Genomic DNA, 21877 nt, shown 5'->3' with positions numbered 1-21877 from the left:
TCTGGAAGCTCACAACAGCCATTATCTCTTTTATTACAATGACATTAACGCTCACATCAAGCCTATTGTGTCTCCAGGCTCAAACGCAGCGAGTCTGAAGTGCAATGCTAGTAGCTGTCAGTCAAACTAATGCACAATACACTGTCTGTAGACTAACTCCTAAGCTCCCGAAGAACAAGCAATTCAAGTTTAGCAACATTTCCAAGGAACAGACATGTAAGCTAAGAGAGAAACCATTATCAGCATTAAGCAAGACACACCCAAATACTATAACGAAAGAAAATAAACGTTGTAAAAAATCATCAAATAATAACCTTTAAATGTGATGTAATATGTTGTTATTTAGGCTGTTTTCTAGGAATCCGATTGATGAATAAAATATTCAAATATCCACCAAATGAAATACTTCCATCTGTCTTTTTTCTTGCACTTCTCCAATTAAACAGATTAAGTAATAAAGAAAATGGCTCGACCAGCAGCACCACTCAAGTGAGGGTTTTTTTGTCTCTTTCCAAAGTCCAGCAGCTACTAGCCAGTTGTTAATAATAAATATGAGGCTATTCTACAACCCAAATTCCAGTTGGGACGTTATGTAAAATGTACATAGACTGCAATGCTGTAAACCCATATTCTATTCGTAGCAAAACACAGGAAACATATAATTTTGAATTTGATGGTAACAACACATCTCAAAAAAGTTGGGACAAGACCAACAACAGTCTGTAAACATCTCTGAACTGAGGCCACTGGACTTAGAGGAGAGCAATTCTGTACCATTCTTGTCTGATATAGGATTCTAACAGTCCTGGGTCTTCTTTGCACGGCAGAGATTTAACCCACATTTATGGATGGCACAGTATTCATGTACCAGTTCTGGCAGTGTTTCTGAGCCAATTGAGTGGTTTCCATAACAGAATGCATTTAAAACATGCTCATGATCTTTTTGAAGATCATGAGCATGAAATATTGACTTTTTGGCCTTGTTCCTTGCGCACAGATTTCTACAGATCCTGAATATGTTGGTGATGGTGGTCCCCAACCCCCGGGCCTCGGACCGGTACCGGTCCGTGAGTCGTTTGGTACCGGGCCGCGAGAGTTGAGGCTCAGGTGTGAAATGCATAGTTTTCAGAGTTTTTATTGTTTTTCAGCTTTATTTTGTTATCGTTTTTATCGTTTACTCTGTTTTCCTGGGTCTTTTCACGTGTGTTATGAATAAATCTTTTTTTTTTTTCGGTACCGGTACTAGTTTTATTTTGTTGTATTTATCCGCGACACCTTAAAGGCCGGTCCGTGAAAATATTGTCGGGCAAAAAAGGTTGGAGACCGCTACTGTAGATGATGAGATAATGACAAAATATTCAAAAAATTTTTTAGAAATTGTTCCACAACTTTCAGATGTGATTTTTATTATTATTATTTTTATTTTTAAACTTCTGCCACTATGCTCTTTTTTTAATACCCCAATCATGTTACTGATCTAATTAACCTAATTAGTTGCAAGATGTCCCTTACATTTAAACTTTACCGCTTTTTCAGAGAAGGCTTTGTAATATTACCATTTTCTGTATTTTCTAAAAATTAATTACTTGACATTACTAAGAAATGTGTTTGTTATTATTACTTTTAACTTTCTTTTAAAAGAAAAACATCAACAGTGTTTGAATCAAATAGTCAATTAAGTTGATAGAAGATTAACTAATGTTTGCAGCAGCATCTCCGCTGTACTCGTCCCTCTGATTCACTAGCTGCAGGTAACGCTTCTGGTGAGAGGCTCTCAGCCTGTAGCTATGTTTAGAAGAATCTGTCAAATAGTCAAGAGTGTACTTCTTAATGTTAGAAAAGAATGTGGGGACAGCTGCTATTTTGCTTATCCTTACCCTTTAGCTAGGCACCCTACACAGTTAGGTCCATAAGTTTCTGGACAGAAAAGTGTAGACTACTTTAAATTATAAATTTAAATAATTTAATTTACTAATTACAGCCATTATAACATGTAAAAAAACAAAAAAAAGCAAAAAAAAACAACACAAAAAAATTAATGGAGAAACTGAAAAAGTAAACAGTTTCATAGACAGATGAAACCAAGATGAGCTTCTACCAGAATGAAAGGGAGTGAAAGGTATGGAGAAAGAAAGAAAACAGCTCACGAGCTAAAGCACATTATTTGCAAACATGGCAGAGGCAATGTTGTGGCATGGAGATGTATGGTTGCAAGTGGAACTGGTCACTAGTGTTTATTGATAATGTAAATGCTGATAGAAGTATTAAAAACAATTGTTATATCAAACATGTTTTTCATTTCTTTTTTTCGGCCTATATAGAAACAGCTGTAATTCCTAAGCAGTTAATGCAATATTTGTCTTAATCCCCTTGAAAAAAAGCTGAAAGTATGCACTTCAATCACTTCTTGACTGATCTGGTGTAGAGAAGCACGGCTGTGTCACTGTTTCAAGAACTAATGGACCTAACAGTATGTGTTTAAAATTCTAAATTGAGGCCCTATTATTTTGTATCCAAATTTAAAATGATAAACACAGAAGAAAAAGAGCGAGAAACTGAAAATCCTCATGCTTTAATAAGCTGAATCTAGTAAGTATGAACTGATTCAATTATCAAAACATGTTTCATTTTCAGTCGTCTACTCATTTAAGTGCTGCACCCTGTACCGGACTATCACTAGATAGACTAAAAAGCATGCATGTAATCGAAGACTTGATGCACAGTGATTAAAAAAACTACAGAAAACTGGGTGTGTTTGTGTAACCCACAGAGGACATACTGTAGTGTACAGGGAGTCTAAAAAGGTAAAGGCTAACAGGATGTAGGGAGCATAAAGGGGGAAAAACAACAGCCGATAAAGAGAGGGAAGTTGCCCTTTAAGCAAGAGCTTATTTGCCCATGTCCCCGGGGCAAGGAGTTCCCATGAAAGCCACATACCGGACAGAGTTATCACAGCACACCAAACACGTTCAACCATCACTGTCTCTCACACCCGATCAGTCTCCCTTCCAAACACGCCCACATAGACTCACGATACAGATATCAGACGGCAGGTTAGAACAAACTTTCTCCCTCTGTCCCTTCAGCGCTCTTTGTATCTTTTATACACAGACAAAAACCACACACACAGACACACATCGAAAGCAAACTGTCACTAGCACCCAAACTGCATGTCCCCTTTCAATGAAAGAATGCCGAGAGGAATTTCCTGACACCAGCCAAATGACCAAGCAACTGCCCGTGTGGGCAAGCGCGGTAAACTAAAGTTGAAGATAATAAAACCAACGCTGCAGCTAAAACTATGACATCTCGCTTTGGCAGCAAAATGACTCTGGTGCGTAGCGCGCATCAAGTTCCCGTGTCAGAGTCGTTGTCTGTTCAGTTTTCTATCAGCGCCGAAGTACATGAGAACTAAACAACTGACGTGCAGCGATCCTCCCGCCCTGCAGGCTACGGTGAGGCTCCTGCACGGGAGAACACCTGCAGCTGCCTAATCGTTATTGAAATGTGCACCAAAAATCAATGTGACAACTTTGCTTCAGTGATGTGATTTCTGTTCTATTCTCAACACCCACTGAAGCCTCTGTTGGTTTTCACTTGTAACTTTGACCTCTATGCTTAAAAGTGTGAAGCACAGGAAAAATGTGCTCTGTGTTACTTGTGTTTACGCTCCTAGACAAACATATCTCTTTAAACACAACAAATATGCTGCAATCCGGTTGCACAACTTCCATAAATCACTTCACAGGGAAGCAGAATAATCCCTCAAAACAAAAAGCCGCTGAAAAATTAAGCAGGCATACAAAGGAAGAGCCAGGGGACTGTGTGCGTGTGTGCGTGTGTGCGTGTAAGCGCAGACGGCTATGTTTTTGCAATTGAGGGGGACATACAGATGAAAAAAGAAAAAAAGAGAGCGACTATAAAGTGGCGAGGGGTACAGCAAGGGATTGTAGTTGGTGGGAGCGGGCGGACAGCAGAGGCAGAGGGAAGGAGTGAGTTGAGTGGGGGTGGGGTGGGGGGCAGGAGGGGTGGGAAAAATGTGTGTGTGAAAGAGAACAAGAGAGCGAAAAGGGAGGGCGGTGGGCTGGCACAGACAAAAGGTGGGGGCGGCCTGATAAAATATGTGCCAATGTTTGTGTGAATGAAAGCAGTGACTATAGCTAAATTTCTGCACCAACAAAAGCAGCTACAGTTGTGCACGGAGAGGAGTGGAGAAATACCTTTAGTGTTTAGAAAAGGCTGAAAACACGAGGTGATTATATTAGCGCAGGAATAGTTTCCAATGGCGTGTTCTGTGTCGCTGCCCGACTCGGTGCAGGAGGCTGAGGGAGAGCAGGTTAAAGGACCATAAACATATAAACGTACTTTAAGTGCGTTTACAGAAATAAATTATTAAAAAATATTTAAATAAACAGAGCTCAGTTCTCTATTCATCATTAATCCTGTCATTTTTAAAGCAATAAACACCAAATGTCCCGTCGTGACAACGTCTCAACTCTTAGGACTCGCTCTTCTTGGTCTCATGTGAGCGGTTATCTCACACGGTTAAAATAAGACAGAAGAGGCCATGTGAAAATATTACCACTGGATTTAGAAAACTGTGAATTTTTCCACTATTTTTTATTTTTCATTTGCATAATGTAGATCAAAAAAAGTTAATTAAGCAAATAAATGGGAGATTGCGCTAGCAGCTCTGGAATGGAAATGATAATAACGCATTACTACAGAGACACAATTACCACAGGGCAAAAAGTTTCGTTCTTCATTAAAAATAACAAAACGAATGCCTTTTAATCAAACTTCCAAGGCTAAACTGGTCGTTTCAGATGCAGTTTAGGCATGAAGTTATTATAGCAAAGTGTATTATCAGGTCATTTGCATGTGTCTAGTCTAGTCAGAGGCAGAACTTTGCATACTATCCCTTTGTTGATTTTCTTGACTGAATGAGCACGGTTACAGTGTATCAGGGAGTCAGGGATAAGTAGAAATGTTTAGAAGATCCAGTTGGCAAGAAAAAAAAACAAGAAAAAATCTGGCTGCATTTAAGTGACTGATTCATTGAATATGTCTTGTTTGCAGATCAAAACCTAACCGCATGAAACCACTTCCTGTCTGCGACACTAACTTTTCCACACATAACCAATACAACAACTTGAATCTGTCCAAATTATCACGACTGCAAATTCGTACCACAGAGATTTAAAGAGGAGATGGAGGCCGAGTGATATGGGGAGACAGGCTGGGGGTAACACAAGGTCTGAGAGCTGCTGGCCAAAATTTGAATGGGCCCAATGTCAAGCGGAAGCTATTTAGAACAACACAGGTCTCAGCTGTTGGCCACAGATAAAATATAAAGGCAGATGTGTCTGTGTTTAACGGGTATAAATACTTTTCAAATTTCACTACAAAAGAAAAAAAAGTTGAGACTAAAGTGATTATTTCTCCACCTCGACTACACAAGTGCTTCCGCACATGTTGCTTTCTTCTCTGAAGCCCAATGAAAAATATCGAATCCTGGTTACCAGGATCAAACACACAATTATTTGTTCTCTTCCCATTAGGGAAACGCAAGGCTGAAAACACAACAAGGACTTTTGTCCAATCCAGGTCAAGCATGGGAGAGTAGAGTGTAGGTAGCACACACAGAGTACTGTTCGCTGAGAGAGGGAATATGTTATCTAACCCTGTTTTTTGTTTTGTTTTGTTCTCTTTCATTCCCCTTTGCGAGCAGAGCTGTCCAGTTCTGAGAGATTCCTATGGTCCAGGTGCGGGAAAGGCTCCTTCATCAGCCAAAGTTGAAACAGGATTACATGTCACTAAATTGGCTTACCACTCCTGGAGTTCCTATGAGCCTTCCCATTCCCTCAGTCACTGAACTTTCATGGATGCTGGAGTACTCTGAGCTCAGCATAGTGTTGATTTCAGGAGTTCAGCACCTGTCAGCCTTTTTCTGTTTTTTTAAAGAAGGAAGTGCCCTCTCTAATGTTTTGGATGCACCACTACTACTCTCAGCTGGATAAAACCACTGTTTTGATATAGATCAATGGTGAAGTTAAGGGAATGTATACATTTATAAATATTATATCAATACCTTTTGCTGCTGATGGGAGACAGCAGGGGTGATTTTCATTTTTTAACATTAATTGGGAAATTGCTTAAAGCCCCCATGATGTGGCCGGTCACGCAGTACTCACTGGTTCGTGTATGTTATTCATAGGTATATAAATACATGGTACCAACACAGTGATGCCTGGATGTGCATGCACCATGATGTACAGCTATTGGCTAGCAGATAGCTCAGCTGACTTTGGAAACGCCACGCATAACATAGAGTACAATCACGATACAGGGCGAGAGCATAGTGACTGAGACGGCTGACACCATCACAAATAAATAAATAAATAAATCATCAAACCTCCAGGACTTGCCCTGAGCACAGTTCAAATCACTCGAATGATGGGCTCACTGTTGGTGTGTGAGGGCCCGCAGGTCTGCACTTAAGTGTTTTAACACCGCGTGAATTAAAATGGAATATTATGTGGATGATAAACACCTCCTGAGCGATCTCTTAATGCCCAAACAGACGGACAAAATAACAACAGCACCCCACCGGGGCACCACAGTCCAGTAATCACGCAAATTACTATCTGCACTGTAAATGAAAATAACAACAAACATCACTCACCCAAATGCAACATCGCAGCTCGTCGGTCCAGCGTTATTTAGACTGAATAGCTAGCAAACTCACAGAAAACTGGATATAGTAGGCTATCTATCTACAAACCTTGGTGTTATTTACAGGAGATTTACACTGGACTTTCTGCCTACAAAAATATTTTACACACGCTCAAAAAATGTATAATAAAAAAGCTTCGGCAAAACAAAAATAAAAATTCCGCTAGGTTCGTTTGTTGCTGTCGTTTTTTTCCTCTTTACATTTTAAAGGCTTCTCGCGGTGTTGTCAGGTTGAAAATCCCCACCGGAGTCGTCGATCCTCGGTCTGTGTGAGACACGAGCGCGGAGCACTTGGGATACGTGTATTCAGTTTAGACGATGCTTGCCGTTGGTCTACAGATTTTCTCACTCGCTGCTCGGTTTGTCGGCTCAAAGTTGACCAACACGCCATTCATGTGTATCCGGAAAATATCAGCAACTTATGTACATAATTTACAACGTACGAGTCCAACGGCCTTCTTCAGTTTCTCGCGTGTACTGAGCGCGCGCCGCCTGCCAGTTCTCACTTGCCACAGGGCTCATCATCAGCCAGAGGACGAACACAAACCGACAGTTAGCTTACTACGCCACTAGAGGGCGATACGCCGCGTGTTTATGTCCGCAGTTTATCGTGTGGATATGGTGATGCATTCAAATGCCCGTCGTAAAAATCTGTTTCAGGGGAGGAAGCAGGGTTTTCAGCGGTCTTGCAAAGGCAATTGAAACATTATGTGTGACTGACAGAGACACGGCTGCATAAATCTATATACTATTATAAAAAAAATAATTAATTCAAACACTATGTTTATATGTGTGTTTGTTAGCTTTTCGTGGAAGAAGTATTCAGTAGAACTACAAGAAATTTCTCAATTAAAAATATGAAGTTTAAAAGCAAAAGCATGAATAGAGGTAAAATAATAAAAAGTTAAAAAACTGAAAACTCTAAATAAATCATGTGCATGTTATACTTTCATTTGATACATTAGACCAGCAATGACTAACTCACGTTACCTCGTACATACATCCCACTTTGAATCATTAGGATGTCTTTATATAAGAAAAAGAAGCACCGCTTCAACAGAACATGACCGTTTTTTTCCTTTATGATATATAAATGCTGCTGTAGTTAAAGAAAAGAAAAGAAAAAAGTGTCACTACTCTTTGGCCTTAGTGTCAAGCCCCCCCTCCCCCCCGCCCGAAATTTCTATAAATTCCTATTTCTATCTCTGTCGTAAAAAATAATGTATTGCCTTATGAATTTGGTGTAGCAAGAATGAGCAAACGCTTGGCCTTTATCAGTAAAGATAATTCTGTAAAACTTATATGAAAATGCAGTTAAAAGTCCATAATTTTTGCCTTTCTCATGTTTTCCAACGTTTTTATTGGGGTCGGATTGGAGTCTTTTGACACGCCTGCATCACATTATTCATGCTTTCATTGCAATTAGTATTTTTCAGTCATAGTTGGTTAAGGTGAAGCTGATTTTAACTATAGCTTTCATTCTCTGTTCTGTAACAATTCACCACATTATCCATATAAATTCAAATAGAAACTTCTAACTATCAGATAAAAAGTACGATATTGCACCTCCACCACACACACACCTTAGTACAAGTGCAAAGTAGCTTTTAATATAAATACTTACTATTAAAGAGAAACGCTCAAGTACCTCAAAATTTATTTTAATGCAATACTGGAATATAAAAATTAGTTTATACTACTCGTGTAACTGCATATGGACACATGCATGCATATACATCCATGTTATACTGTTTTTCTTGCAAGGTATGACGCTAATGACAAGATTTCCACGAGAGCAAAAAGTCTTTCCGGTCTCTATCCAGCACTGAATTTAGTTCTACTTTTGTGACAGTGAAAACAATTCCCAATCTAATTCTAAAAGATAGAAGTCAGGCATTTGGGGTGCAGATTTGCTCTTCTACCTCAGGTTTTCAACCCCAGTTTGTGCCTTTGAACGTCAAATAACGCATATTGCGAATTCACGATTTTTCTCCCACGACTTGAATGCCTCATAACACATTTCAGTGAAACAATGAAATTGATCGTGTTTGACATTACTACGTTACAGTGTACCGATTCAACGACCATCGCTATTCTTTGCTGTCACTGAACTCCCTGTCAAAGCAGAAACAGTGCATTCAGTCCGAAGCTTTTATCCCCAGCACAGCGTATGCTTAGTGAAGCAAATGCCTTGAGCAGGATGAACCGAGTAACCCCAGTGAGACTTTGCCTTCTGTCGCCCTCTGGTGAATTTCTCCAAGCATGACAGATGACTCAATATTAGGGCCCACGGGAATAAAAACACACTGATTTCAGAACATACTTTATTCATCATCATTATTGTCACAATAAAAGCACAGACTGTAATCTTTTGTAGAAAAAAAATTACACTTTGGTAGCACAACCTAATTCAGAAAGGCGACTGAAACAGACTTAACCATACAGAGCGATAGAGAAGAACTAGGTCTTTACACTTTATATATATATTAGACTTTCAAGAAGCAAAATTAATCCGTTCAACATAAAAAAGAAAGAAAAAATAACCAATCAATAACCATACCAATAATCTTTAAGCAAAGCAAAGAGTGTAAAGATGCCTGCAGGCCTGGGACAACTTCAGAACCACTGGCAGTGCTGTGATGAACCCACACAAATAGTTTGCTGTCTGTTTAAGTATTTAAAAATAAATAGTTTTATTAAAGGACAATGACAAAGACTAATTTTAAAAAGAAAAAACAGACAAAAAACAAAACTGTAAACTTGTGATGAGCAACAACTAGTGTACATCAGGTTCTACAGAAACAATGGCAGCTAAGCACTATTACTAATGAATTTGACATTACACAACAAAAATATGTTAAAGTATGAAATATAAAATACGTCCACAGACCCAGTTTTTCTTTCTACTCTGAATTAGGGTTTCCAGCATGAAACCACTAACTAAGATGTTTATTTTTTTCTACATCATAGTATTAAACACTTATCTATGCTGTTGCTCAAGTACAAAAAACAAAACAAACCTATAGGCAGTCCCGAAGAGAGAGAAATGTACCTATTTCCAACAATGGCTTTGGAAGACCTACTCTAGCTGTATTCATCCACTCATCACTGTTACACTTTGGTTATCTGACACTTGCAGTGTTTCCTGTAAGAATTTTTTCCAGCGCTCAGGGAAAGTATACCTGGGTGATGACTGAAGTGAATAAATCACACCGTAAATGTCAAAAAAGCGGTGCCGTACTGGAAAAGAAATGTAAGAAAATATGTACAGAGGGCACTATGAATTAAGTCATTGGCAAGTTTGCAGCCTAGCTGGCAGCACGTTCTTTTCCCTGATAAGTATCATACACATTGTGTGTGTGTGTGTGTGTGTGTGAGTGAGTGTGTGCATTTACCCAGCCCTAAAGCCTGTGCATTTTATCTCTGCTCACTCTCTTTCTCCATCTGCCATCACACTCATCACCCTAGCAGAACATTCATTATCAGTCAGCATTATCATTATCAATTGATTTTGTTATTGTAACGGAAAAAAATACATTTATAGCAACTTAAAGGAAACCACAAGTTTAGCCTTATATATGTGGACATACTGAGTTCACCTGATAGCTCTTTCTATAATCCATACTTGTCCATTGGTTTTTATAACCAACAAGATAATTAGTCTTCATCCTCTCATCAAAGCTGTGTACACTAACAGACTGTTTCATATGAGAGCGGAAGCAGAGGAATTGTGTAAGTCCAAAAGCTCTATACATTTGCATAGTGAGAGTATAGGGCTGCCTCGATCTACTAACTTTTCCATTTCTTTTTTTTCTTCTCAGGTGCAGTAATTTTCACAATGGAAACACTGAGTTGGACTTTGAAGTTTCCCACAGCCTAACATAATCTTACTTGATTCCAAAGCATTACTTCAGCTCAAAAGTGGCTCACAAAGCTTAAATCAAAAATCCTCTACAGCAGGTTTCAGCAACTTTAAATATATCAAGTCGAGACGATCTTCGCACTGAGCTCATGCCTCTGCCATGAGAGGACAAATAAAAAAGTTATTTGTGGTCCAGAGCTTGAATTTTGTCACTTGTTAAGCAGTTCCTGGACTTTCTGACAGTTCCTCCAGGTTCGGTTGCAATGCATACGAGGGGTAGCAGGCAGAGTTAACTTTCCAGTGGTGGCCGCAGAGGAATACAGCCATCCATCTCCAGTGACTCGGGCCAGCCTTCATATTTGTTGCTGCTTTTACTGTTTTTCATACGCTAAGGGGGAAAGACAAACATAAATGATGTCAGCAAAACAGACTGGGATCAGGTTCCTATAGCACAGTAGCTGCTGAATAATTGTACACAGAGTGCTGAACCTGACTGCGTTTTTCAAGTCAAAGCTGATTTAACCATTTAGCAGTTAATAGTCACTGTTGAAAAGTATGCATTGGGTTTTTCCCCATTCATCACAACCCATTTTGAATACCAGACTTCAAAACAGCCATTTAAAAAAATAAATAAATCTGCATTATCATGTGGTAGTCTGAAATGAAAAATGCAAATATCTTATTAGCCAATCACATGGCAGCAACACCAAGCATGAAGGTACAGAGTTGCTATCATGGCCAACACGACCTGTTGAACTTTAAACTTCAGCAGGTTAATCTTTTGTTTTTTTAAGCAGGTTAATGTTTAAACTTCTGAAACCCAAAGAAAGGTGACTTAAGTGACATTGAACGTGGCATGGTTGTTGGTGCCAGACAGGCTGTTGCGAGTATTTCAGAAACTGCTGACCTGCTGGGATTTTCCTCAGCAGCTCGACGCCAGTGAAGAACTGACACACTGCTCCGAGTTCGTAGAAATGCAGCATTAACTTAAACTCTGACTTGTTAAAATGCAGGTTTACAGAAGAGGATCTATAAATGTTGAACTTTAAAGAAAATGAGCTACAGTGGTAAAAGACCACCCTGGGTACCATTCCTGTCAGCTAAGAACAAGAAACTGAGGCTACAATTCACACAGGGTCACTGAGTTAACAATAGATGATGGGAAAAATGTTTCCTGGTCTGATAAGTCTCGATTTCTGCTGCAACATTCAGACCGAAGGGCCAGAATTTGGCGTAAACAACATGAAAACATGAATCCATCCTGCTTTGTATCAACAGTTCAGAATGTGGTCGTGTGCAGGCCTTTAGTGCAAACAGAGCCTCTGCAGTCTTAGTCTCACAGTCACAGCTCTCAATCCAACAGAGCACCTTTGGGATGTGGTTGAATGGAAAAACATACATCATGGATGTGCAGCCAACAAATCTGTAGCAACTGTGTGATGTCATCACATCAATATGGACCATAATCTCAGAGGATTGTTTCCAGCTGAATCTTTGGGAATTAAGGCAGTTCTGAAGCCAACAGTACTAACAAGGTGTACCTAATAAAGTGTCCGGTGGTTATAGTTAATGCTGTTTTGTAATACTGTTGTGACAGTTAGCACCTTATGCACAGGAAGAATATTTTCTACTGAACACTGGCGTCACATCAAAGACAGCACACCGACTCCACCTTCAGCCCTCGATCAGCACTAATAGTAAAAGGAACAAACCTGCTCAAAGGGACTCTTATTCTCAATACCCTTGGCTCCAACAAACACCCAGCTGTCTCTAAAGGCCAAATCCTTCACAGCTGTGCTCCCGAGCTCCTCAAAAAGCCGTCGAGACTCATCATTCATCCTGACACAGTGAAAAATACAAACAAAAAACCAAAGACAACAAACAAGTTTAGAGGATTTTTTAAACATGCTCTCTGCACAATTTTATTTCATAATAATAACCATCACCCAAGACATCAAGAATGAATTGAATCAGTCTAATTTAATTCAGGTCTACACTTTGTAAATCTAATTTAAATCGAATCATTAAGTCGGTGTTCACATGTAGCAACCCCGATAAATCTTAAAGGTGAAAGACTTTTGTGTCTAGCCTGCCATTCACTGTCACATTATCATACATTCTTCCTTGCACTGCTCAGTGACTGTTTAACTTGTTAGGCTTCCCAGATAAATGCATTCAAATTTATTTTATAGCAGAAATTAAATACATGAAAATGTGACAGCACATGAGGCAAAATCCTCTTTGTTTTACTCTACTAAATATTTATAACACAATACTTCAGAATATGAACTATTCCCAGGTTTCTATTAAAATTGGCTAATGTGAAAGGGGAGGAACTGGGAGCACAACACAAATCCTTACTTTGTAGCTGCATCATCAAAGGAGGCCACAAACACAAGTGTTCCCTCGTGAAGAGGCCGGAGAAACTTCAACAGGTCAGAAACATCTGAAAATGAGCATCAAATGAGATCTGAAGTGCAGTTTATGGGTTGTTACTGCCAAAGTGTATGGACTACAGGATATGAGAAGCATATTAAACATTAATGTCTGGTTTTTATTACCTCCTGCCCACATATCAAAGGTTTTCGTCTCCAAAAGCTCGCCAGTCACCCCTGGAGCAAAGATACATCAGTAAAATGTTAAAACAGCACCATAAAAAGGAGCTAAAAAAACAAAAACAATATAGTCTGCTAACACGTGAAGAATGAGAGTCTTACCATTCACCAAGGCTATGTTTAGTCCCCTGCCAACATTGTTCTTCACACTGCTCACTAACCTGTTAGACAAAACCACAAGGCTTATACATAGCTATTTAAACTCTTATTCACACTATGTAACACTTATATGGGCCAAGACAACAGGCAAAACGGTGAGAGGGACCAGCAGAAAGAAACAATACTTGCATTCAGCTCCCCAGACAGGCTTGAAGGCCTGGTTATGACAGCACAGAGGAAAAAAACAGAACAGTGTGAAAACAAAACAAAACAAAAAAAAGGGGGAAAGGAGGGACTAAGGAGAGACAAAGACATAGATGAAGAACCAGAAATAATTAACACTGAATCTCACATCTTGTCCTCTAGGCAGATTTTAGGGCCAATGACGTTGGCAGCACCAGACACCAGACGGAAAGCCAGATGTTTTGGAGGACAAGGGGCTGAAAGTCCACATTTATATTTTCGTGGGTGGGGTTCTGTTAAAAAACATGTCGATCATAAGAAGGAAGATAAGAATGCAACTTTGTGAAAGTATTAATTAATGAGTAAAGTTATGCTGTACAGTTTGCTTACCTGGTGTTGCTTCTTCACTTGTACCTGAAAAAAAGCAAACAAACAAAAAAACAACTGATTTCTTGATTAAACTTAGCAACATTATATTCAGAAAATCCAGCCATAAAACATCAACTTTAAATTAAATTATTAAATTATTAAAAACTCCGATTGCAGTTTACCAACTGCTTGTTTTGACCAGTTAGCAATACAAACCCAAAAGATTTAACTCACGTAAAACAGACCTAACAATCCAACGTGTAAAGTCATATTTTCTTCCATGTTTGGTAAATTTTATTTGCTTGTCAGTTAACTGGTTTCCGCTTGATTCCTCTTACCGCTGAAGAAATGCAGCATAGATGACGCACTCTCCCCTCCAAATAAGGTGTTTGCCAGCAGCCAGGTGAAACCCACCAGCAGCACCACAGCCACAGCTCGCAGGGGGCCTGTCACAATAATCAGGACACATCAGCTCAGGCCAGAAACATATGGGTTTATCAATAAATCCCCATTGAAAATATCAACCCACCTGTTAATCTCATGCTTCACTCTTTCATAGACCTGGGGAGAAGAAAAGCATTGAGATTAGAGTGGCTTAAGTAGTTTAACAAGACAGGATACTTTTTAGTTCTTATTTAAAATACCATTTCCCAGCTTCTAGTTATACCAAATATTATAGTCTTTGCCTGTAGTCTACCTTTAGCTTTAAAAGATGATAAAATTTGAAAGAAACAGTCATGAATAAAAAATGTAATTATTTTAAATTATTTAAAAGGGCATTTTTCCTCTGTGTGACGTTTCTCTTCCTAGCTTTATGTTTTTATTTATTAATTTTTTTTACAGTGGCCCTGCAAAATGGCTCTGCAGAGATGACGTTTAAAGGTTAGAAAATGAACCCAAACAATCTCAGAGGCGAGACAGTAAAGAATGAACCCTTAGCGATGTTGTCAATTACATTTCTACTAGAATTAGAACCGGAAAAGTTCACTTGTTTACCTTTACGAGCGAGGATCGCCTTGTTTTGCCGCCTTTGCCCGGCTGTAACGAACAGTAACGAGGAGCTGTTGCTCTTGTCACCCTGGACTTTTTGCTATTTCTTGCGCTGTTTCCTCATTGAGTCGTCCCTGACATAAATACGCTTTCAGTAAGAAGACAGGCTGAAGTTGGTATCCTCTTTCGACGAACATGGAAAAAGACCTGGTTTAATTTAACCCATTTGTCTTCCGGATATAACCTACAGCCCACCCCGAGCCTTTTCTACGGACCTCAACCCGTCACTACAGAGTCTGCGTGAAGTGGTTCACATGACCAAAAAAAAAAAAAAGATTATAAAAATTATTTTTAGTGTTTGTTTTTTTTAACTCAAACTCTTACAATATCTATCACACTTAAGAAATGATAAAATAAATAAAATTTAAAAAAGGAACTGTTTTTCTGTCACATCTGCTCCTCACGCGATCAGCACTGCAAAACCAAGATGGCTGCCCACAGTGCCGTACTCTCCGCGTCCAAAATAATGAATCCTTTCTGGGTTGGACGCCTTGGAAACACTGCTAAAGTAAGACAAGACACGCAGAACAAACCTGCTCAAAGGGTGAATGGTGTTGTGTGGCTCTAATTTAAACTCCGTTATAATTTTTTTAACACAAGGTCATGCTGTTAACATCATTTGATTAGCAAAGCTAGCGGGCTTTTCCACATCTGTGGGTTGGTCACAGGTTTTACGGCACCCGTGCACGGGATCCGTTGACAAACATGCTCTAAATCATTTGCACTTTGTATTTTCCAGGTATTTGGAACAACTTTGATCAGACACCGGAATAAGACCTCGTTTACTGTGAGTGTGTCAGATCGCTACATGGGATTGTTGTCAGTTTCCGGAGTTTCCGGGCTGTTTCGCATCGGAAGTTGATGTCTTTTTCAGTGTAACTTGGGAATTGTGTGTATATATCTGTTTTTCCACTTTCTTGTGGGGTGAAGGTTACGACACTACTCTGTTTGCCACTATTTGGACCAAACCTGTTCTTCTAAACATCAAACTGACTCTTGTCCTTCTGCTTTCCTCTGTTCACCTTCAACAACAGGGAGAAAACATTGTAAGTAGCTGACTCGTGACACGGTTCACTGCAATTCACTGCATCGTTTCTTAAACGAGAATATTTTCTATAACGGGGTTATGATATAGAAAAAAAGATGTGTGATGAGAATAAAAACACTAGCATTATTAAAATAATATAACAGGTTTTAAACATGTTGCATGGATGCATGGCAATTTTGTTACCATCAATTTCAACTGGAATTTCTAACAATCTTGATTCACAATAATAAACACAGTAATGACATCATCAAATCTATTTAAATATTTGTCAAACCTAAAAAACACTATTAACTGCCTGACAATAATCTCTCAAACATACTTACTTGTTGCTCTGGACATGTACTGGTTGATTTTTGGCCAGTATTACTGCTATTAATACTAATACTACTACTACTATTATTCTTTTCTTTTGACTTCAGAATTCCTACTGCTTCTGTGTATTAAAGTATTGCACGATATTGTCAACCCACCACAGTGAACATTACTACACCATATCTATTTGTTATTATGTCATTGGTAATGTGGACATAAGCAGACACCAGATACCAAAAACTATCAAATTTACTGTAAACCTTATTTTCATGAGATTATTTGTAGACTTAGAAAGGTAAACTTTTTTTTTCATAACATATATTTACTGTAGTGGATGATCTGTCTTTAAAAGGTGCCAAACCTTCAATTTTCTCTATTTATTGAAGTTGATCCTTTGGCATTTAACAATCTTCTAGCCCCCTCCAGCAAAGTATGGAGGCAGGCACACTGTGACCCTCATACCTGGTGATGGGATCGGTCCAGAGCTTCTCAATCATGTCAGAGAAGTTTTCAGGTTGGTTAGATTGAATCTCAGTCCTGTTGAGTGATTACATATCATCTACAGTCACATAAGAATTGAATCCATTGTGTGGTTTGTGAACATTGTGCTGCAGGTTCGCCTGTGTGCCAGTTGACTTTGAGATGGTGAATGTCAACTCCGCTTTGGAGACCGATGATGACATGAATAATGCCATCACTGCCATCCGGAGAAATGGAGTTGCCCTGAAGGGTAAGCAAACAGCTTCTTTTTTTTCGATCAAAGTATGAAAGCATGAAAAACAGAACATAGCTGTAAGTAGAGTATAATTTTTAATAAGACAGTAGAACTAAAGTAACTGTGTAATTGCTTACCTCTTTTGATAGGTAACATAGAAACCAAACATACCCTGCCAGCGTCTGTCAAATCCAGAAATAATGTGCTGCGGTAAGTTTAGATGAAATCTTTAGTTTCCTAGATTAGGGTCATTTTTTTGTGTGAAATAACTCTCATTTCGTACGTAATTTGGTCTTTTGTGTGTACTACCAGCACGAGCTTGGACCTGTACGCCAATGTGATGCACTGTCAGTCCCTCCCCGGGGTCCAGACTCGCCACAAGGACATTGACATCATGATCATCAGGGAGAACACAGAGGGAGAGTACAGCAGCCTGGAGCACGAGGTCAGACGCAAGAGGAAAAACAATCAATACTACTGTCTGCTGAAAAACATGTTTATGGTCCCTTAAACACTTCTTATCTGTCTCTTTTTGGAAAAGGGAATTGGGTGCTATCATCATCAATTTGCCAAATGAAATAACTGTGCAAAATCTTTTGATTTGGTCATATGATAGAATTTAATATCGACAACATTGACTTCAGAATGCAACAGATAAAATATGATTATCTGAAACTAAATAAGACTTCTGGGCTGCAAAGAAACATGAAAATCCTGCATTAGATCCAAATCTGCAGCAGACTGAAATGGGCAGTGGTGTGCCGGGATGTGTACCTGCTGTGCATGAAGCTACCACTGTGCTCCGAGATTTACACTATGAATGTTGTCATTTTGGGCTTTCGATGATTTCTTCTAAGTGTTTTTTTTTTCAAGGTGGAACGATTATACAGCATACATCTGTAATGACTTAAAAAGAAGGAATTGGGTGCACAAGTCCAAATTTATTTCAGTTTCTCTAATGCACACATGGTCAAAGGTATACATTCAGGCTCTAACATGGTCCATTATTTGTTTATTTGTCCCTTAGTTGTTTGTCGGTTCATGGTAGGCTTGAGCCTTGGTGGTTGTACCTGAACAGTTTCCTCTCACCTGTGGGTGACGGTTTGGGTCTTCCTCCAGGTCTTGGTGGAAGTGATGACATCTCTGAATAACTTGGACTCATGTACAGTTGTTTGAGCTGAGGATCCTGGAATCTGCTGTTGTTTAAAATTCTTCAGAGAGATCTTCACACCTTGTGTAAATTTACAGTTTTCATTCTTAGATCTTCAGTGAGTTTTTTCAGAGTACTGATCAGTCCAATGAGTGCTCTCAGACAAATCATTTTTGCTCTGGTGAAGAGAAAGAACCAGAAGTCAATCATAATGACTAAAAAGTTGATACTCCTTGACCTTGTCAAGTTAAAAGACACTGAAGAAGATTCAGCACCACTTATTAAAAGATTTAAGTAAGTGTATGTTTATATTTGTGCCCATATTTATGTTCTGGCCGTGTGTAAATTAGAGAAACTAAATAAAAACCTGTGGACCCAATTCTTATTTTTTTTTTAAGTCATTAAAGATGGATGCTATACAATCATTCCACCCTGGGAAAACAGAACAGTTCAAAGAAATCATTCTGTTACATTTATTCTCTATGATGAATGTATATAAACCTCTGAGCACAGTAACTGTAGTTGTTGAGCCATGTTTGCTTACACAAAGTGGTCCATTCACTTCCATACAGTTATAGATGCTGTTTTACAATTTGTACAGAAACATATTGTTACATTTTTAACCACTTAGTACTAATTAAAATGATTATTTTTTATTTACTGCTAATTTTGTTCTGTTTGTTGCACTTAATCATTTTTGAATGTTTAGTATTACCTTGTAGATAGAAGTTTTACTTTATGTAGTATTACGCGTAGTCTTACAGACGACACTTTATTCCCACTACAGTCTTATTGATCTTTCTTTTTCATGTCACTGTATTTCATTTGTTATTGTCTTCTTGTCCTACTTCCAGAGTGTATCCGGGGTAGTGGAGAGTCTAAAGATTATCACCAGGAATAATTCCATCAGGATTGCTGATTATGCCTTCAAACTGGCCAGGGAGAGAGGTCGCCGCAGGGTCACTGCTGTACACAAAGCTAACATCATGTAAGTTACCCTTTGGGAAACGTCCTGTCAAACACGTCAAACCTTTTGTTTACTACGGGGAGTTTCTTAGTCCTGGATATGCTGAGTGTGGCATTTGTGTTCCAACAGGAAGCTCGCCGATGGCTTGTTCCTGCAGTGCTGCAGAGAAGTGGCCTCGGGTTATCCAGACATCACATTCGACAGCATGATTGTGGACAACACCACAATGCAGGTAACAGATGATGACATTTTAGGGAATCCGGGGAATGTTCTTCTTCTGATTTTATTTGTTTTACTTAACTCCGTTTGTGTCGTTTAGCTCGTGTCCAAACCACACCAGTTTGATGTGATGGTCATGCCCAATCTGTACGGGAATGTGGTGAGCAATGTGTGCGCAGGGCTGGTGGGAGGACCTGGCCTCGTGCCTGGGGCCAATTATGGTCGCGACTATGCTGTCTTTGAAACGGTGAGTGTTGGAGGCTTGAATAGGTTTGTAGGACACTGTTCGCTCAGAATTTTGAAGGATGGAAAATGTATGAGTCGTGTCTGTCTGGTGTTTCAGGCCACAAGAAACACGGGAAAAAGTATTGCAGAAAAAAACATTGCAAACCCAACTGCCATGCTGCTAGCTAGCTGCCTGATGCTGGACCACCTTAAGTAAGCTTTTCCGGATAAAATTCTTCTTCATTGGTTTTCTGTGTGTGTGTGTTGGTGTGACTGTATTATATTTAAATAATTTTTTTCTTCTTTGTGTCTCCAGCCTTAATGATTATGCAAGTCTGATCCGGAATGCAGTTCTCACCACAATGAACGAAACCAGGGTGAGCCTTCCTCACTGATGGGTTCCTCACCTATCGTGCTGCCATGAAGCTCACAGGCCATTGTTGCGTGACATAGGATTTAAGGCCGCAGTGACAATTCTGGCATGCTTCCTAGAAGGCATCACAATACATTCACACAAAGCAGCATTGTGTCCCTTTTCCTTTCACAAAGCTCTCGTGCAGCTCTACACTGTATGTGATCTGATTTTACATTATGTTGTGCTTGCATGCGTTTTTGGTGGCCTTAATTATGTTTCAGACCAAAACCTGATCTGCCTATCGTGTGCAGCATCTGACTAGTTACTGTGGGAAACTGATTACACAAAGGAAATACAAAGCGTCTATCCAAATACAGTATGCGGCATGAGGCTACAATTTCATAGCATACGTTGAGGTCTTAAATAATTTAATACGGATTTTGGACCATATCTGTTAGCACCCTGTTCTTTTGTTCGTTGTAGCTTATTTATGATTTTTTTTTTTCTCTTTATTTGCAGTTGCACACAGCAGATCTCGGGGGTCAAGGAACCACATCAGAGGTGGTGCAGTCCGTCATGAGGGTCATCCAGAGTAAAGGACAGTTCACGGCAGAGCTGTAAGAATGACCGGGAAGGTTCACGCACCCACGCTCTTATCAGGTGGTTTGAGTTTAAACAGGTGTACCTTCTGAGAGAGGATGTCTGCGTTTCCATAGCATCTCGTTTCACACAGCTTATTTACCTGTTCACAATACAAATGAGCCTGCTTTCACTTCAAGGTTTCACATGACCTGTTTAAAAAGGTCAGTTTTGATAAAAATCCATTATCACTCCTGCAAGCATCGTTTTTACTGCTGGAGTTCACAAAGCTTATTCAGTTGAATATGAATCTCCTTAGAGATTCATATGAAACATGAAAGGGCCTACGTTAGATATTTAAATATACAAGTATAGGCACGCATCTTGTGATTACATCACAGACTTTAAATTAACCAAAATGTCATTAATGCTTAATATAAATGTAAAGTGCCCATTATATCCTGTTACATTGTTTATGTTCTTATCACAGCAACTGTACTTTGAAAAGGTGATACACTATAGAGGAGCGTGACTGCTGTCAAACCTGAACTTTACTGCTTGTGCCATAATGGCTTCTTTTGGTGTAGGGATGATATCACAATATTTTACTGTTGTTTTGGGGTCTATCCAAGAAAATGCTCATAACGCCTGATATGAAAAGAATGGTTTCATTTTGTTTGTACGTGTGTGAGCATAAGATGTAATCAATAAAGAAATTTTATGTCTTAACATCTTTCTTTTGAAGAGAGGTTTGAATTCTCAGCATATTTGAGACGTATTTTGAGTACTACGAAGGATTAGGATGCACGTGGCCGACATGCACTCCAGAAATTAATTGGATATAAATGCAGAGAGAGCAAGCTGCCAGATTGTTAGCTGAAATTAAGGTTGTCCACTGAGATAGTTCTTAGTCTTGCAACAAATCTTTTCTTTAACAGTTCTCTTTTTTTTGTTGTTGTTGAAACTGTTCTGGAAATGTTTAATATGCCTTAATGGTAATTTCTCAGGCTTTAATATGTGAGTCTGTAGAACTGTACTGCTTTATGCTGACAAGTCCTACTGATTGTTCTAATAACCGGGATTTGTTTTGATTAGCTGTATCTCATAAATGGACGACTGAGTGTACAGATATGTGCTCAAGAGGAAGCCTCATTGTTACTTTGACTCTTCTGAAGCTTTGTGTTCTGGCCTCTTGCTGGGGATAAAGATTAGTAAGTAAGAAAAGCTCGCTGATCTTTCTGTTTGTTTTACAATTTCACGCTCCATCAACTTCTTAACCTTCAACATTAGATGGTAGGTTGCTGTTTTACATGTTGCCACTAGGTGGCAACACAACTTTCTATAGCTGCCACTCAAAAAACTCACAGCTGCTTGGATGTGTGCTCCATTACATA

The 21877-nt window shown here is 39.2% G+C and overlaps 3 protein-coding genes across 12 annotated transcripts in view; 1 reads left to right on the top strand and 2 right to left on the bottom strand.

Moving 5' to 3' along the window:
• wnk3 (WNK lysine deficient protein kinase 3) overlaps positions 1-7305 on the bottom strand; it is a 37586-nt gene extending 30281 nt beyond the window's left edge. For 5 of the 9 annotated variants that reach the window (XR_014871659.1, XM_085146881.1, XM_085146886.1 and 2 more), the window contains exon 1: positions 6686-7305. The gene's annotated coding sequence lies outside the window, so the exon portion shown is untranslated. The other 4 variants (XM_085146889.1, XM_085146890.1, XM_085146888.1 and 1 more) reach the window with 3 other exon arrangements.
• Positions 7306-8661: 1356 nt separating this feature from the next.
• Positions 8662-15157, bottom strand: fam3a (FAM3 metabolism regulating signaling molecule A). Its single transcript, XM_085144627.1, has 10 exons — positions 14860-15157; positions 14393-14424; positions 14202-14309; positions 13885-13908; positions 13664-13787; positions 13315-13373; positions 13159-13209; positions 12959-13043; positions 12310-12436; positions 8662-10985 (listed from the first exon to the last, which is right to left on the bottom strand). The coding sequence occupies exons 2-10, from the start codon at positions 14403-14405 to the stop codon at positions 10887-10889; spliced, it is 690 nt and encodes a 229-aa protein (XP_085000753.1). The 5' UTR covers positions 14406-14424; positions 14860-15157; the 3' UTR covers positions 8662-10886.
• A 137-nt stretch (positions 15158-15294) lies between these two features.
• idh3g (isocitrate dehydrogenase (NAD(+)) 3 non-catalytic subunit gamma) lies at positions 15295-21212 on the top strand. Of its 2 annotated transcripts, XM_085144625.1 has the most exons (13): positions 15295-15421; positions 15653-15700; positions 15948-15959; positions 16690-16787; positions 16888-17003; positions 17138-17198; positions 17301-17433; positions 18993-19126; positions 19235-19337; positions 19425-19571; positions 19668-19762; positions 19866-19926; positions 20424-21212. In XM_085144625.1, exons 1-13 carry the CDS (start codon positions 15341-15343, stop codon positions 20523-20525), a joined length of 1191 nt encoding a protein of 396 aa, XP_085000751.1. In that variant the 5' UTR covers positions 15295-15340; the 3' UTR covers positions 20526-21212. The 2 variants fall into 2 exon arrangements, with proteins under 2 accessions (XP_085000751.1, XP_085000752.1); XM_085144626.1 differs by lacking the exon at positions 15948-15959.
• Positions 21213-21877: the final 665 nt, after the last annotated feature.

The sequence above is a fragment of the Neolamprologus multifasciatus genome, chromosome 20 (assembly GCF_963576455.1).
Source record: "Neolamprologus multifasciatus chromosome 20, fNeoMul1.2, whole genome shotgun sequence".
NCBI lineage: Eukaryota > Metazoa > Chordata > Actinopteri > Cichliformes > Cichlidae > Neolamprologus > Neolamprologus multifasciatus.
Note: the sequence above shows the minus strand (reverse complement) of the source record. Positions and strands in the feature narration are given on the sequence as shown.

Coding starts and splice junctions, on each gene's coding strand:
- idh3g (XM_085144625.1), top strand. CDS start 15,341: ATGGCTGCCCACAGTGCCGTACTCTCCGCGTCCAAAATAATGAATCCT. Junction 17,434..18,992: donor ACAGCAGCCTGGAGCACGAG/GTCAGACGCAAG, acceptor TCCTACTTCCAG/AGTGTATCCGGGGTAGTGGA. Junction 19,927..20,423: donor CCACAATGAACGAAACCAGG/GTGAGCCTTCCT, acceptor CTTTATTTGCAG/TTGCACACAGCAGATCTCGG.
- fam3a (XM_085144627.1), bottom strand. Junction 13,788..13,884: donor AAGTGAAGAAGCAACACCAG/GTAAGCAAACTG, acceptor GTTTTTTAACAG/AACCCCACCCACGAAAATAT. Junction 10,986..12,309: donor ATAAGAGTCCCTTTGAGCAG/GTTTGTTCCTTT, acceptor TTTCCCCCTTAG/CGTATGAAAAACAGTAAAAG.